General features: G+C 41.2%; 1 protein-coding gene across 1 annotated transcript in view; it reads left to right on the top strand.

Moving 5' to 3' along the window:
• pappa2 (pappalysin 2) overlaps positions 1 to 18,131 on the top strand; it is an 81,784-nt gene that overhangs the window by 7,084 nt on the left and 56,569 nt on the right. The window contains exons 2-3 of the mRNA XM_036554945.1: positions 6,075 to 7,134; positions 15,874 to 16,022. Of these exons, the coding sequence (XP_036410838.1) occupies positions 6,075 to 7,134; positions 15,874 to 16,022 (1,209 nt within the window). The remainder of the gene's footprint in view (positions 1 to 6,074; positions 7,135 to 15,873; positions 16,023 to 18,131) is intronic.

Genomic DNA, 18,131 nt, shown 5'->3' with positions numbered 1-18,131 from the left:
GGACTCTTACATGGCACCATTAAGCTTTTTTTCTATTTAATAAAACTTTTTCTGCCTCTAATGATTGCTACTACTTGCCTACCTCAAGATTTACTAAATGTTTTTCAGATTCATTTTTGTCAGTTGAGCAAAAGGGAATGAATGCCTTTCTTATATTATGGATTTTTACACGGCTAGGGGGCGTTGTTTCACTTCGCGCCTGCAACACCCAAGCTGCGTCAACATTCAAGGTATACTATGGCCTCAAGTGCCATATTGATTTTATGAAATGGATTTATACGGCAAGGCATTCAGTACTTTTTGCACAAAACTTTGGCAAAGTTGCGATGAGGAAGTTCACCGCAGGCATTCAGAACAGCCATGTTTGGTTCACACCACAGCAAATACGAGTGAAGATATAAGGGAGGTGGATTTGCAAGTAGAAGAGAAAAGTGCCCATGCCGCAAAATGCAGGCAATTGCCCATTAATTTCATGTTAGCTCTTGCTGCCTGTTCCCTTGTTTTTCTCATGCGGCAGAACGTTCATCAAACTGTTAGGCATATTGATAGAAGGAGACATAGTAATGGGGCAAATCAGTGTTCCGCTGCATTGATATTTTGAGTGGTGACATGACTAGAAAGCTTACGGTCCAATCAGCAAGCAAAAACAACTCATTTTATAAGCCAGAATAGGAAACACACTAGGTTTCATCAGCTCTAAGGGAGTGCACTGATGGTGATGGGGATGGTGGCTGAAACAGGGTGAAATATGAGAGGTTATGAGGTAAAGACAGGTAAAGGGTGTAAAAGCACATGACTGAAATGAAGCCTGAATACCAGGATCCCAAGTTGTTAGTGTCTTCTTCCTCTCCACATTCTTTCCTACAAAGTATATCAGTGAATGTATTTAACATGCGTGCCTTCGATTTTTCTGCGTGGAGTTTGCCAATGCATCCCTGGTGACTAGTAAATCATGCTGAGCAATATTTCTCAGGTTTCCCTCTAACAACTTACTTTATGTATCGTTAAAAGACCCAGTGTTTAGCTGATATTAACATGTAGAAACGTATCACTCACCGTTGATAACACTGACATTAAATAATAGAATGTAAATAAGCTTTTGGTTAAAAACTACAATTAGCATGTTGCAGATGGATAAGACAAGACACATTGACTTGTAATGTCTGACAAAACTATCTATACAGTATGTTTATGGATATGCACATAACCAGTTGAGACATTGATAGGCTGCCTTTCACAAATGCACGAATATATAAATTGCTGTTTCTGTAGCGATAAATTGGTAATTTCAGATGCCTTATTTGTCCTCTGAGAAAGATGTAACCCTCATCATTTTGCTTTAATGTGGTGCTGGATATCAAAGTGTATAATTAAATATAACTTATGCATCCCTGAGAAAAAAAAAAAGTTTGTAGCTACAAATGTTAAATACTTTTCCTGTATGACTTTAACTGTGCTGATGTTGTTTTATTTGGCAGATTATTTGATGAACTAGCCTGAAAGACTAAGTAGTCTGATTACTCATGGGGGCATTCAATCCAACCCCTATGGCACTCTGTCCTTAAAGGGGCACTAAAACCACAAAAAGAGCTCTCTTTTCATCCTTATTTGCACTTTATTTGGCATACAAATGAAGTGTGCTAAATCATCTCAGGAATGGAGTCGTATCCCATTGGTTTCGTCACTTCTTCTTGTAAAGCGTGAGGATTCTACATTCCCCCATATCAGAAAGTGAGAAGGGTATCCCTGACTTCCTGCAGCAAGTTAGTATTGTTTTTTTTCTACTCTATCTCAATGTGAGCCCTGAAAGCATGTTTATGTGGCTGTCTTGGACCAATTAATTAATAAGTATTTTTGCACAATTTAAAATGGACACTGATCCCTTAAGCATTGCTGCTCTCTGTTTCCATTTCCCAACAGACATAGGGAGATAGATTGAGCTGAATGTAAAATACATTTTGGAGTTTCTTTGAGACCGTAGGCTTGGACATGAAAACACAAAAGATTTCAAATTTAGCATGTTTAATTTCTTAATTAAAGACAAGTGGTGTGGGTGTAAAGTTCTGTTATAGTAATACTATACATGCTACAGTATGTGGGGAACAGCACATATATTTACATAATTCAATTTTAATTTATCCAATATATGTAATTTTCGCTCAGTGTTACTGCTGACCTGTGAAAACCTGATGATTTGCAAGAACTGAAAATATGCAATACTTGAATAAATTAGTTGTTCAGCATAAGGGCCAAAGTTATGTGGCAAGTTGGTTGAATTCCCCTCTCACTCTTTAGTATGGGGATTTTAGCTGGCATATTTTGAAGGGGAAGGAAACGGGGGCCTTTTGATGAATATGAATGTAAAAGAAGAGCATGAATGTAAAATGCAGACTTAACTTTCAGTGCAAACAGAAGATGCTGATGGATCTGCTGGATAAGGTGGTACACACTATCAAAAAAAAAAATGACAATGGGAACATTAACTAAAATAACATAGTCACATAGGTGATAGACAGGTCAGTTAGTCTCACTGAATCTCAGCCATAATTTCCACCTCCCCTCCTCTGGCAGTTGGTGTACTTTCATGGGATTCATCTCCATGGTGTCCCTGCTTCACATTTACCTCACACCCACCCCAGGGAGGATTGCAACCTTTCCTAGTCTCTGTATAAGAAAGGGGTTTATGAACTGGCTAGCTATTTTTAGTCTTCAAGTACATAAAAGTGTCAAAGCAACAACACTGCAGCACTTTGGCCATCTACAAAGTTTTCATCCAGTGCAAACATCGGTTTGCAGATTCAAGGATCAGTTTTACCGTTTTTCCATTGTTGTCTCATGACAACTGCAAGATACATTAAAATGTTGCCAGTTTCAAAGAAGTTCACCTTGATTGCACAGAGAATTGCATTAAGAACATTTCTCTTCCTGAGCTATATTGCATTTATTACTAGCATGTGTTTTAATCCAATTTTACTTTAAATATTTATGTGTTCGTACAGCTAAGCACTTCCCCTACTGTATTGTCAATAGGTTTATCATGTCTTTACATGAAACTCCTTTAAAATGAAACGCCTCATTTCAGGGGTTTTTCTTCCTCTGAATAAAATTTGTATTATTTATAATTATTATAAATTATAATCTACCTTGGTTTCCACAGTAAAGCAACTGCCTCAACAGGGCTCTTTCAGAAATGTATTAATGAACCCTTGTACAGTAAACTGTAGCTTCTGAAAATAATCTCAACAATAACGTGATATATAATTTGGTGAGACATTGTGAAATGCTGCATTTCTTCTGGCTTGTCTGGTTTCTTGGCTTTATACTGCCACCCAAGGTGAGCATACTCCATGTCTCCCGGCTTTTTGTCGAACCAGCAAATTGGCATCATTGCAGTGTTACACATCTAAGATTGACAGTCTCTGCTCTATTTTCGGCTCATTTTGTGTCAGACCGAATGAAAGTGCAGTGAGTAAATGAAATCTTTTAACGTGAAAAGGGTTTATAGTGCTGAAAACATGGTGAATATGACCATTAAAAAAAAACATATCCAGTAGTTTTGGGAGGTTATGTTTATTGTGTGTGTGTATGTGTATGTGTGTGAGTGTGCGTATGTGTGTGAGTGTATGTGTGTTTTGAGGATGTGTGTGGTGTTCCCTGACCTTGAGCTGTCCCAGCAAAGAACATCTGGAAGCCAGATGTAATGGCAGTCTTTGAGAAGCAGCTGAGAACCGGTACCTTTATTTGGGGAATACCCTCACTTACTTCATTTGTTTGGGTAGATGAGTGAACAATTTGGAGGATGGTTGATTCTTGGGTTTCAGTATCCATACTCACATTTTGCAGCATCCTTTTCAGGCACCATATAATGGCATTGAGCAAATGTTTCAGAAGCAATGAACAGATGAGTATTTGAGGCTCCTTTAATGAAGGACTATAGAGATCAATGACAGAGACCGTGACATTCCAATACTTGTGAGTTCAAATGGTCATGTTGCACCTAGAATCCCCAAGTTTAAATTTCAATAGCAGACCACACATTAAAGGATTTTGGCTCCTCCACCATTTCAAACATAATAGGCAATGATGACAGTGATCTTACACCTGATCTGTTAATCAGGTACCTTCAGATGGGTGTGAAAGCTGGAAGTTTAATTAACAAGTATGCTGTCCATTTCTGCTCATGGGGGCTCATGTTAATTCAACCTTTACATGTGAACAGCTGAATAGTAACTACAAAATACTTTTGTTGCTATATAATACAAGCAATATAATATAATAGAAGTTGTATAATATAATACAAGTTGCTATATAATACAAGCACAGCTCCTCGACAAAGGGAAATTACATTTCAGAAAATCGTGTCACATTGTGTCAAGACTGCTGGTCATGCAGTGGGAATTATAGCATTACAATACCCTAAATGTGTTCTTTAACTCCTGTCACGACATGTTGTAAACATGTAATGAGAGGCTTAAATACATTTTTACATGTCACTGTGGAGAAATGATGTTGCGTAAGGGGTCAGACATGATCTATTCCATGTGACTTGCCATTTTTGAGTTCTTTGATGCAATCGATGAGTATCTTGTCATGTTGACTACTCTCTGATAAATGTTCAGGTCGAAAATTTCTGCAGCGTTAAGGAGCTGGGCTTGTAACCAGGAGGTTGCAGAATCCAACTAGAACAATGCTGATATGTCCTTTAGCAAGACACTTAATCCTAAATTGCTTTGGTATTAGCTATGATAAAGTTATTTTTATATTATTTGAAGTAGATTGCTGGCTGGCTTGACTGTGTTCACAACTGAAAATACCACACAGACCTTACATTAATAGAAATTAATTTTAAATGTGTTAGCATTTGCACATTACCCTTCTATGGAGGCACATCTTGCACATTAATTGCTGTTGTGGGTTCCTCCAATTTGACTAAATTGTTTGGAATCAAGTTTTTTGTACAGAGAACATTCTTAGGTTACACCTATTGAACACCTGTATTTCTTATTTTCTTATGAGATCTGAGAGTGTCACTTTCCAACTCAATATCACTAATTTTACACAGTGGACATTTTTACTTTAATTTTAACCTCTCTCCAACCTTAAAACGCTGGCTGAAGCTGAATACAGTTGTTTGATGGCTGTTTATTTTTTGATGATTGGAAAAGTTGTGGATCGTTAACTGAATGATTTCAAAGACCACCTTTGTCCAGCGGTTTAACAGAATCAAAAGGTGAAATGAGAGCACAATCTTTGTCAGTCTTTGTTGTGTGAGTGCTGTGCCCCTCCGGCAGACTTGCAGGTTCCCCCAAAATACGCCTTAAATTCAGTCTGTTTCACCTGCCAGTTCAACGTATTTCAAGCTCTGGCTTCATGCAGAGCAGGCATACGCAAGGCATTAAAGCAGACCGCTCTCCAAGTGTCTGAATGGTGTCAAGAGGCAGCGTGGATCAAAGATGGAAGTTTTGACTGAGGAAAGCAGAGTTGTCAGAAACAGAGAAAAGACAGCGCTCTCTAAATTTCCCTCCAAGATTAGCCTCAAAAAAGAGAGGGTTCCAAAATAACAAGCATGACATCATTTTGCCTTGTCCACCTGGAGAGAAAGTTAATGGTTTCTCCAGGCTCCCAGCTAAATATCACCTTGTGCCCAGGCTCTCCGAAGCTGCACTTTTCTCCCCTATCTTTTCTCTAGCATGAGCCAAGCCCCAAATCCCTTAGCAGATATAAATATTTCAATCATATAAGTGACAGTATAGAAATGAAATAAATCCAGTTAAACTGTTAAACAAAGAAAGAGGCAAGAAGGGTCAACAGTGCAATTGCTTCAATGCAACATCTTAATTATGTGAAATATTCCTGGGTTCCAAAGGTAACACGATAGGAAAATGAGTCAGAAATGGAGATTTTGATCTCGGCTCAGTCACAGCACAGCCCTTTCACACTTGGAAAGGTGGTACTTCAATGGCATTGCTAATTATGTTACAAACGAGACATTGGCTCTTACTGAGTAAAGTTTGAAATTCATCTGATTTCTGGTCTCCGTAGCCTTTCATGCTGTGTTTCGTCTGCCCTTGCAGGTGTTTTTGACAACTGCTCTCACTCCATGAGTGAGAAAGGGTGGTCTGTGGGGATCCGGACGGTTGATCCCATCGGAAAAAAGGACGCCCGCTATTTCTTCTCGCTACGCACTGACCGCGCTCTCAAAGCCACCACCATTGTCGGGCACCAGCGCTACCAGCCCAATGTTTGGACGCACTTAGTGGTCAGCTACAGCGGCCACAAGATGACCCTGTATGTGGACGGAGCGAAGGTTGGTGAGAGTGGCGGGCAGTCAGGCGACCTCTACAGTGCTTTCATGAGCACCTGCCGTGTTCTGCTCCTTGGAGGGGACCAATCAGAGCACAGGCACAACTTCAGGGGGCAGATAGGCGGTATATTCCTGTGGGGGAAGGCACGGACCCAAGAGGGAGTCTCCAAGAGGTACTCCCAACCAGCCAATGAGGAGCCCATCCTGGCCCTCAGGGGGGACTTCTCCGGTGTGGAACAACAGTGGGTGCCCTACAAGGACAGCGGCCACCCCACCTTGGAAGCCGTCCCCATTCCAAGCCAGGCCCTGGTGTCGCCCTTCCTGCCCCCGCCCTGCGGGCTGACGGTGTGCGACAACACGGACGTCGTCCTCAGCTACAACGACCACTGGCAGCTGCGGACGGGCAAGCGGATCCGCTACCGGGTGGTCAACATCTGCAACGACGACGGGAGCAACCCCACCGTCACCACGGGGCAGGTCCATCTCCAGCACCAGGCCCTCAGCGAGGCCTTCCGGCCGTACAACATCAGCTGGGAGCTGAGTGTGCACACCGTGCGCAACTCCTCGCTCCGCCAGCGCTTCATCCTCAGCAACTGCCAGACGGGCAAGATCGGGAACCGGCACTGCGACCCTGAGTGCGACCATCCCCTCACCGGCCACGACGGTGGCGACTGCCTGCACCTCGGGCCCTGCTACAACTGGAAGAGGCGGGATGGGGTCTGCAATCCGGAGTGCAACAGCATACGCTACGACTTCGATGATGGCGACTGCTGTGACCCAGAGGTCACGGACGTCATGAAGACCTGCTTTGACCCTGAGTCTCTGGACAGGTGAGATGATTCTTTTGCGCTTGGCTTAGTGATTAAACATTCACAGTAATGTTTTATATTAAACTTTTAATAACTTTTAATAACTAACTGGTCATTGTCTGGTGGCAGAGCCAAAACACCATCATTACTTTTGTTAAAAGTTCTGTGTTTGCAAGTAATCTGTTAATACAGGCTAAATGATTAATAAACTGTGAAAAGCCAATTAAGGTTCTATTCATTCCTCATCTTCTGACCCCAGTCTTATCAGCTGCAGTTAGATAGAATTTGTATTTCAGGCAATTTAAACATCAAGGGGCATATTCACACAGTATACAATATGCTGTGTCCTATGTATTTCACGTGCTGCAATAGCAATAACAGGATGAATAACCAGTTTTTTAAATTATCAATAAAACTCACTGGAGCCTTCACCATTTACACCGATGTAGATTAACATTTTTGGCAAGGGTTGTTAGTAGTTCAAGAAACTTCATGCATTTTGTTTGTTGATAAAGTGTCAGTAACATTGTAGGAATAATGGCTTGAGCGTCTCTGGGAAACTAAGGGAGACACAAGTGTTATTTCATTCATCTTCCTGAGGGCACCATGTACTGCACAACACAGAAGGCACACAAAGTGAAACTCTGGAAGCTAGTGGAACTGGGACAGATGGAGGAAGCCAAAGTACACACTTAACGTCCTTTAAACAACAAAAACAGAAGTCTCCGTTCCATTCATCTGGAGAGACAGGCTGATTTGGGTGTTTAAGAAAATGTTTGATGCCTTGCCATTTTTTGCTTTCTTTTCTTATAATGACCCTCACGTAGGTAAAAATACTCTGACTTTCTCTTTTAAAAAAGATTTTTTTTTGACTTGATGGATTTCACAGATGTGATAAAGAATAAAAGACGAAACTTTAGATAAGCTATTGAGTAATTTTGGAACATTTGTCAGGTGTATGGTGCAGTTCCTCATGGATTAGTTCTACAATAAGTCACGCTTAAAAATAATAAAATCACACATTAGCTCTTCCGATTACACCTTAAGGGTTTTCTGAATCAGGACCTGGGGACTGTTTAATCACACAATAGACAGACACAGATGGATGACAGCACAAGTTAATTCTGCGTAGTTTTTAACCTCATTTGCACAGCATATTCTGAAACACGCATGCAGGTGGAATGTGGTACTACACAGTTTTATACTTTTTTGCCTCAGTATATTTTGGTTACTTGGTTTTGCTGTTAGGAGCTATTTATACTGGATCATGTTATGTAACAGGACAGTTTTATTGTTTATAGGGATCAACTACTTCAGATGGCCTCTTGTTAACGTTCAGATAGTATCATAGTGTGAAACACAGCTTATTACCCCAGAGGTTTATTTACTCTGAGAGAATCAACTGATTTTTTTTTTTTTTTTTTGCTCAGGCTCGTTTAACCAGAACAGTAGATTTAGTTGCAGAGTGGGTCAGATCGCAAAACAGCTGTTTCACATATAGAGTTAGCCCTGCAGTCCAGCTTCAAAGCTAGTCATGACATTTGCTGACAATGACCAGGAGCCCACATTAATGGAACAGATTGTCTTCATTGAGCTGGGGGTAGGGATAGGTAGGTTGGCCGGTGTCCCCTTAGCCAGTATTGCTCTGTAGCTCTGCTCTCGGCATTCTGGGACTGACACGGGTGTCTGTGAGTTACGCAATAGCGAAGCACATATCCTCGGATGGTGTGTGCCTCCTGGTGAACTATGGGATGTGCAGTATGACAAATAGTCCCGACAGGCATGCATATGTTAGAGGAATGCATGCGCCTTGCCCTTCACGTCTAGGTGGGTTCAGTGGTTGCATCGTAGTGTTGACGAGCTGAAATGCATTGGCGATTCATAAAGATCAGCGAAAAAAGGGAGAACAGTTTATATGTGCATGTGAACATATATACATATACACACACATACATATATATATATATATATATATATATATATATATATATATATATATATATATATGTATATATATACAGATATATACATATATATTCTAAGCAGCCTACTATTGTATTTATGCCCAACTGCATACAAATGCAGGGTATACCATGGGTTGGCCCAGTCTGCCACAGTAGCTAGTTGTTCTCCAGCCAGCTGTTGCCATTGTGTGGCGAGTGGCAGGGAGAGCTTTTATTTAGTAAGCAAGCCCTGCAAGTTCCCTATCTGTTCTGAAAGAATTCCCGCAGAGATGAATTGGGCCCCAATGATACATTTGGACAGGAGTCCGAAAAACACTTGGCGGCATGGCCCGTTGTTTTGCTCCGGGCTGCCTTGTATTAATCCTTTGCTGCCTTGTATTAATCCTTTGAAGAGTACAACAGAAGCTCTGGAGCCAAGGGGCATGGGGGGTCGGGGAGGGGGAGTCGGGTGATGTGTGTCAAGTGACATTTTTGCTAAGACCAAGTATTTTGTGCTTTCGTGGAGTGGCTGGTTCCTTAAGATACTCTTAGTTAAGTTTGCTCACATTTACAGTTTTACCTCAGCGGCCTAACATGACAGTCTGTGATTATCAGCATCTTATCAGCAGCCCCAGACAGCAGAAGTGCTAAAGGGTCAGGGCGCCAGTGCCCTATAAACATAGATTAGCCGATAGCTGAATCTCTGGAGGGATTGTTCCCAAAGGGGCCTTTCCCAGCCATCTTGGAAGAAGAGCCAAGCACAACTCTCAAAGCCCAGGAGCTGAGGAGAATTAATGCAGGGATGACATTTTGATGGCATTTGTACGATGCGCTTCAGTCTTGGGGCCCGGGATTCCAGTATTTTTCCTGTTTGACTTCTTGTCCAGGTATCCGCAGCTGGGCAGCCGAACACGACCCCTTGCCAGCTGCTGTCACTGCTCAAATTTGTTGTTCAAGCAGAAAGAACCAGCGCATGGGGAATTTCCAGATACAAAAAGATCCAATTTTGGCAGCAGTGCGATTCAGGGAGAGAGAAAAAAAAAAAACAACAACCACAAAAAATCAAGGACTTTTTAGCCGTTAAGGTTTTTCTTCCCATGCCAGTAAGGAAAAGGTGTGTGATTGTGATTCCTCTTTTGCTATCGAGGGCCCCTTCAAGTGGCAGAAGGGGCCTCTGATAGCAATGCCTGGAAGACATACATGGTGGTTCCGCAAAAAAAAGACAAAAAAATCTCCACTGGTCACATTCCAATAGAGAAAGAGTAATATGACCAGACAGAGGGATTGGCAAATTCACACTTGCCTCCAGTGTTCTTGTTCCAATAACTTTGGACATTTCTTTTCCTTTATCTCCAGCAGTGAGATGAAAATTGCAGCTGTGCATTCCAAATTGGAGGGGTCATAAAACAAAATTACAGATTTGATAAATTCATATCTAAAATAGATTATCGTATTCTGGTCAAAACTATTGGGGAACATTGAGACAAATTACATGAAGGATGTTTTTTTTACCTTTCATGGAGAATTTATTCCCGTGAATGTTAATTGTTTTTACCCCAGTGGTCAAGTTTTTAAGCCTGTGACTTTTCTGATACTAAATTTACTTTGAACCCAAGTGTTGCAATCACATTATGTTACTGATTGTTTTATATGCAGGATTTATGAATAATCTTTTCCAGTTTTGGATCTTAGATTTAATCAGCCATTCACTGCAGCGTTTTTTTCTTTGATAATCTTAAAATCTGACGAATGTGACAATTTGAGGAGTAAAACCAATAAGATTTACTCATGAGGCTCAAAATGAATATTTTACATATGTATAACATTATTTGTTTTGTATTATGTCACAGCGTATGAAAAAAGTCTTATCACATGGTCAAAGCAACAATAGACTTGGACATCTTGCAAACTTGTATACAACTTTCGGATGCTGAAAATATAGCCTAAGTCAGTTTGTAAATAAACTGCAGACATAATACATCAATGTATATTGGCTGAGGACACTGTATCTGTCCAAAATAGGTAAAACTATTGGCACCATCCGTGAACGTGAGAGTTATATGAAATCAGCAGAGTAGTATGCACATGGAAACCATAAGATATACTGTATGGAAAGAAAATACATCCTGAAGTGACTCAGTGACTTAGACTTTATTCACAGACCACCACAGATCGATGATGGATGCATTGACAGCCGAATACTAAATACCAATACCTTCTGAAATCCAGAGCTGAAGCGGTTCTTTTACATAGAAGTAGCCCTTAATAGACATAAAGGAGGTATCCAACTTGAAAAACTAGCTTCAGTTATTAGTTTACCACTTACATCCAGGGAATGCTTGCAAAGAGGAAAAGTTTATTTATTCAAGACGTTCAGGCTGAAAATTATTTATTCAGAAATGCTGTTTTCTTGAGTTTGTGTGTGTGTGTGTTGGGGGGGGGCTAGGTCTGCGTTATTTGTCTTGGCAGCCAGCACCTCATTTGAAACCTTAAGCTAGTAAAAACAAGATTACATGAGACTCTTACAGTCTGTGGCTTGTTATCTCTCAAAAGAAAACAACTTTGTGGAATTGCTTAATTACCTAGGTTTCCTCGTTATTTTAAACACTCAGTGCAAATTGTTGAACTCGTGCAGAGGGCCAGGCAGGGGTGTACCTGTGGAATGGGGAGAGTGGTGCTGTTGGAACGGCTGGCAGAAAAAAAAAAAGCACCGCTCTCACTGGCCAATGATTTTCTCATGTAGCGTGAAGGGTTGGCGGGAAGCGACACCCAAAGACATTGTTTTCGCTTGCGTTTTCCCCCCACATGCTGCAGTTTGGAAAAGAATGTAGGTCTGAGGCACCCTGCAGGCAGGCATCGGCGAGCGGGGGAGACTGGCAAACTGCTACTCAAAACCAACCAGTTCTTCTCCCACTGCGAGCTAAAAAAAGGCAGCTCCTCGGCTTTTATTTATCTGGCGCAGCCACTGTCTACCCCTTTTCTTCCACACGGCGTGGAGGTGCCACCATGACTGACTGGGTGTGTTTTTGGGAGGTAGCTGCCCAAGTCACAGCTGTCCCGGGGTCACACAGCCACGCATGACTGATGTCACCTGAATCACATTCCTTTATCACTGCACAGTTTGCTGGAGGATTGTATTACTTATATACCCTTAGTGTATACAGTTAATGTATACGTATGTGTATACATGTAAATGTGTATACATGTCTTAATGTTATTCATTCAAACCATAATACAGCTTTTGGACTTGACTGAGAGATTTATGGAAACGGAGAACTGAAGCAGATTGGCTCACCGTTTGCTTGTTTAATAAAAATCAAGATAGACGCGGTCAATTCGTAGGTGGAACGCATCCAAGAAACAGTAGGTGGTTTAACTAATGGGCTAGACTCTTTGGCAAGTTATTTAAGGGCATTAAGGCGCAGACCAATTCAAACGAATGGGCCAGTGATAGGTAGTGCAAAGGCGTTCCAGCTATCAAAGCAAATGAGAAAAATGACATGTGACATATCCTAGTATCAAAACAAGTTAACTTCACACATCAAAGCTGTTCTATGGCAATTTATCACAGCTGGGAGTGGAGGAAGAGTGGTTTCATGTACCCCTACCAAATCAAACAATTAGACTTCAAAAATCTCTGTGAGCCCTGTTTTCAGATACCCTTGAGTAGTTGAAAATGATCACATACTTGGAAAAACAGAACAAACAGTAACAAATGCCATGGTAATGCTGGAAAGTGTTTGTCTGTATACACAATCAAGAAATGTTGCACAGAAATGTCATTCTGCAAACATCCATCAGAGGGTAGACTACTTTAAGAGTATGTCTTCTGAGGCACAATTGATGAGATAGGATGCGGGATGTTTTTGGGGTGAAGTTTGAATAAAGTTGAGTTTTCATTAATTGGTGAGCCATTGTCCAGTATAGTTGGTCCTGCTATATTCCTGATAATTTATACCTACAGCAGGACTGACCTGCTCTGAGGTTATTTAATCCTATTGCTTGTAATGTCAACCTAACTTTGACAGACACATTAAGAAGCAGGGCTGTTCAAATATTTACACTTCGTACATTGCTAATTTCAGGGACTGCCACACTCATTACTTTCATGCAAGAAATTGCAAAAAGTTGCAATAGTTTAAATTTGGCTCTCAAAGTTCAAAACACAGAGCATTGTGATCATATGAAATTAGTAACTAAGTTCATGTGCCTCGAATGGCCATATCAGTGGGTGCAAGAAAAAGTGGGATTTGAGATTTGCATTATTAATAAAAAAAGCAGCAAAAATCTCTGTGAAAAACAAAAATGGTCTGGCCTTAAACAAGGCCAAGGCCAAAGTAACTTTCAGAATGGCAAAGATATGATGCAGGTTACATCAACATGCACTATATACATTAAACACCCACGTTCTGTACAGAGAGTCCTTGGGACGCACCGATTGAAAAGCCAGGGTAAGAAAACATTCCTGGCAGCACGCAAGTCTTTTCATGTGGTTCCAAAAAATGACAGCTCCACGTCTCTCAGAAATTTTGATGGGATCGGGTCACAAGCTGTGCGGTCCCAACTTTTGAATGATCCTCTTCATCAAACTCATGTGTATGGGTTTCGGACAATATGTATTTATTTTATCATTCAGTCGTGTTTTATTTAACATTTCACTCAACAACTCTGTGACAGAAAGAAAACATAAAAAAAAACTTACTGTTAGCATAAAGTAGCGAATTGTAAAGGTGAAAAAAAAAGGTTCAGAAAATCTCATGATTACTTCTGTCACCATCCTTGGAAGTTCAGGATGGCAAATGTAACACACGCCTGTGAAACTATATGAAAATAGCAACTGTGTACTTCACCTTAGAAGGCTTCATCAGATCTTATCAAGGTTATCACTCCACATAAGCTTTCATCCTGGTAAGTTGTGCGTAAAGTGTCACACTGAACAAACATTTTGTAATATATTTAGAATTTAATAACATGTGGTTTAAGTCAGCCACCTGTGTGTGTGTGTGTGTGTCTGTGTGTGTGTCTGTGTATCTGTGTATGTAGAGAAATTAAGATAAAATGCAAAGAAATGAGTATTCTTATTTACATTCACTTTAGTGTATAGGCATTTAACAGGACATAACTGTATACTGTTACTGTACATAAACTGTACTGTTATAAGGTATTTCTAGGTCCAGGAAACATGTAAGATGTTGCTTTCATTTTAAAATGGTTTGTACTATTGTAAGAAAAAATGAGTCTTTTTTCTTGGGTCCTTTTTATTGTTTTTTTTTTTTTAAATATTTTTTAACTGTTTAATTTAGTGAAACCAGTAATCTGCCGAACTGTGACCAGTCAACCATCACACATCTTATTTATTTATTTACTGTGGTAAATTCTTTTTATTGTATGGGACACCAAAATGTTACGTGAATATAACTCAAATGCTTATATTGCATTATTATTAATATTAATATTGATGCTTCTAAGAATATTATAACAGCCAAGACCCCAGTCTTTCCTGCTGTGCTACATCTGAAATGATCCATACACAAATTCCACTGACAAAGCTTGCATGGCGCTTGAGGAAGTCAGGGTACAGGAAGTCTACAGGAAACATGCAACCCTCAGGACTAGTACCCAGCTGCTGTACCACTGAGGATTGGGAAACAAAACTGTCAGCTTGATCAAGAGCAGAAGTGCTGATGGCCAAATAACACTTCACTAATTTAAAAACCCCTAAAATGTTTTTTTTTTTTGTATTCTGCTGCCCTCCATGCCGTCCCCCCTCTGTGTAATGCTCCTTGCTAACAAGACACACTACACTCGGCATCTCCCCTTGCGCACCTCCCTGTCAAAACCTCTTTGGCTGACAGCCGTCAGCACTAAAATCGTCTTCCATCTGACCATCTCAGCCCGTTCCCCAGGAGCGGCGAAACCAGGCCAAAGGCAACATTGATGTTATTCTTTTTAAACAACAAGAAAAAAGGGAGGGGGGAAGCGTTGACATCATCCACACAAAGATGCCCCCTCCTTCCTTAAGCCCTGAGATGATCCCATTTTGTTTGCAGATGTTATGTGGTCGAAATGTATAAAGTAAACAGGGAACAGTGTCAAGCATCTATTTTAAGGCTATATCATATGATCCCCCCCCCCTCAAAAAAAAAATGCAGCTATCAGGATAAGGTTTTATTTGAACAGAAACAGGGTATTTATTGAAAAATTCATCTTATTGAATAATTTTTTGATGAATGGTGTAGAGTACTGAAGAGTACAATGGCCAAATGTAGTAATATTATGGGATTTAATGACATTTTAAAAATAAATTAAATATGAATGCCCATAAAATCATGTCACTTAAACATCTATTATGTCTATATTGCATGATATATATGTAAATGTAGATGAGTCATGTGTTCCTAGGGTTCCAGAAAACTTTCAAGCCGAGACTCATCTATTAAGCCAATGTGTCCTTTGACTGAGCATTTTGGGAAACCTTACCGCCTTTCTTACTGTATATTGTCAGGAATGCGATAAAATCTGGTAACTTAAAGTGGTACTTGGCTCTCTGTCATACATTTTGAGACAGATTTTTTAAAAATGATTATCAAAAATCATTTGCAAACAAGAGTTAGTTTTAAAAGTGTATTTATTCATTATTCATTAAATGATAATGCTGTCTCTCTCCGCGTCATGGTTCTCAATAATAACACTGTGTCTTTCTCCACTACATGGTGTTCAGTGATACCGGTGTGTCTTCTCTAAGGTAAGTGACAACACTGTCTCTTTCTCAACTGCAGTGTATTCAGTGGTAATACTGTCTCTTTCTCCCCTTCAGGGCCTATATGAGTGTGAAGGAAGTGAAGGATCTCCTACAGCTCAGCAGTGCAGACACACTTAACGTGTTCTTTGCTAACAATTCTGTCCGTGAAGAGCTAGCAGGGGCTGCTACTTGGCCTTGGGCAAAGGAGGCCCTCAGTCACCAGGGTAAGACAAATTTGTGTCCCCTAGGGTACAAACCCATACATTTACCTGGCCACACCCTTACTTGCTTAGTTAGACTTACCATTTGCATTGCCATAATCACATTAACATGGAAGCCAATTCTACATCCTTTCTGGCTACACCCATTATTTTAAGACCCCACTGGTTAACTTTAGCAGACAGCATTACCATGCTCCCACACCCTCCTACTGTTACATACAAACAATCACCAGATTAATTTGTATGTGTATGTTTAATTCAGATGTATTAATGTTATTGATGGTCCTGCAAACAGTGCTGCTCTCCTCATGTTGAAATTTCCATGCAGTTATCATGATTATCATGCACAGATATTTAAAATGATGAAGTTCCCACTTTGTGTGACACCCTACTAACCAATTGCACTGCTAGGTTAGCACAACGTGCTGCTCTCCATATCTCAGAATGAGAGAATGAGAATACAGCGATTTGAGGCCAGGCAGCAGGCTGTGTGGCAACTGATGCAGAAATCGCTGGACATGAGCCCTCAGGAAATTGTAGCGGTTAGCTAATAGCAGTGGTAAACCCAGAGGGACGGTGAGTTTCAGAGCCTGTAACATGGGCAACATCTGGTCATGCCCCCAGGAGGAGAGACTAACAAGCTTTATATAGCTCTCCTAATTAAATGCAGTCAAAGAACAGACACTGATCACGGTTTCTGGTGCTGCCCAGCACATCTCCCAGGATGATCTCTCCAGGGTGGCATTGCTGAACCCGAGCACAGCTGAACACTGACTTGTTGATCCCCATCAGGGAACCAATCATTGAACTGTGAAAACAGGGTGAGCCGCTAATTTGGCTTTCAGATGTCAGTTCCCATTGGCTAGATGCTGTATTGTTACAGGGCACAAAGCAGAGGAAGCCCTCAAGGCAGACGGTATATGTACCTAAGGAGGACACGAACATGAACATAGCTTGCAGGCAGCACAACAATTCCCAAAAGCAGGTTCAACAGTTCTCAAAAGCAGGCTCAGATGACAGGTGCCAGACAGGTGTCGACTCTTCCAGCAGGTCCCATGTGAAATGCACCTAGCAATGATTCCCTTCAGGAAGTGTTAGTGGCAGCATTCAGCCTGTGAAGCCAGTGACAGCACAAAGAATAACCTATGCATTGTGGTACTGTTAGTCATGAAGGCTCCAAGGCAGGGGCACCCATTCATAAACTTGCTAACTGGTGTTCATCATGCAGTTCAAGGCCCTGGTTTTAGAGAGGGGCTAACCCAGCAGTTGTAGCCCATTGTATTTGGGAGCCTGTGTGCACTCATGTAGCAGTTGAGCCCAGAGTAGGATAGCAGAAAAGAGCATGTTGATAGAATGGTTCAGATGGAAATAATGACAGAAATAAAAATTCTTTAACAGGAACTCCAGACTAAGTCACAAAAGAGCCAGAAATCCATCAAGCAGCAAAATGAATCAATTCCATTGACTGACAGGACAGTACTCATGGGTCATCTAAGAATGTGGCTGAAACTTGAGTAACATATCAGGCTAAAGACTCAGCCCCATGAGTCATGGCACTGGGGTGGCAAGTCAGTCAGCAAGTGGCACTGCTGCTCGTCAAGCATACCAAGGCCAGAGTTGCTGTTATCTTTTTCAGCCTCTTAACCAGACTGGAAGTGTGAAAATATGGAAAGTACCCTACCTGCGCCAGGGGCACTAAGCTTGTGTGGGTATAAATAGCACTTAACAGGGTTCTGACTGTGGCTTGGAATCAGTTTAGAGCTAAGGTAGCCAAGGGGGTGAGTAGCAAGTGCAAGCGTGCCATCCAAGTATGCTTCCAGTGGAATCTGCTTGACTTCGTAAGTGGTGCCTGCCACACATTTTGGGGGAAATTGTTGATACCCATTGACATAATAAATAGGTCCCAACTTCACGTTGCCGGGAGATCAGACATTGTGTTCGATTCCAGACACACATCTATGTGGGGAAAAAGGGACAACTCGTTGCCTCAGCTCTGTCATGCCAGCCAGCACCGTGATGCTCAGAGGAAGAGATGGGTCACATACGTGCCCCTCGTGAGTGTAGCGAGAATCTCCCTGTCAGAATGGAATGGGGGCTCTGGAGCATTCTTTA

The sequence above is a fragment of the Megalops cyprinoides genome, chromosome 20 (genome assembly GCF_013368585.1).
Source record: "Megalops cyprinoides isolate fMegCyp1 chromosome 20, fMegCyp1.pri, whole genome shotgun sequence".
In the NCBI taxonomy this organism is placed as follows: Eukaryota; Metazoa; Chordata; class Actinopteri; order Elopiformes; family Megalopidae; genus Megalops; species Megalops cyprinoides.
Note: the sequence above shows the minus strand (reverse complement) of the source record. Positions and strands in the feature narration are given on the sequence as shown.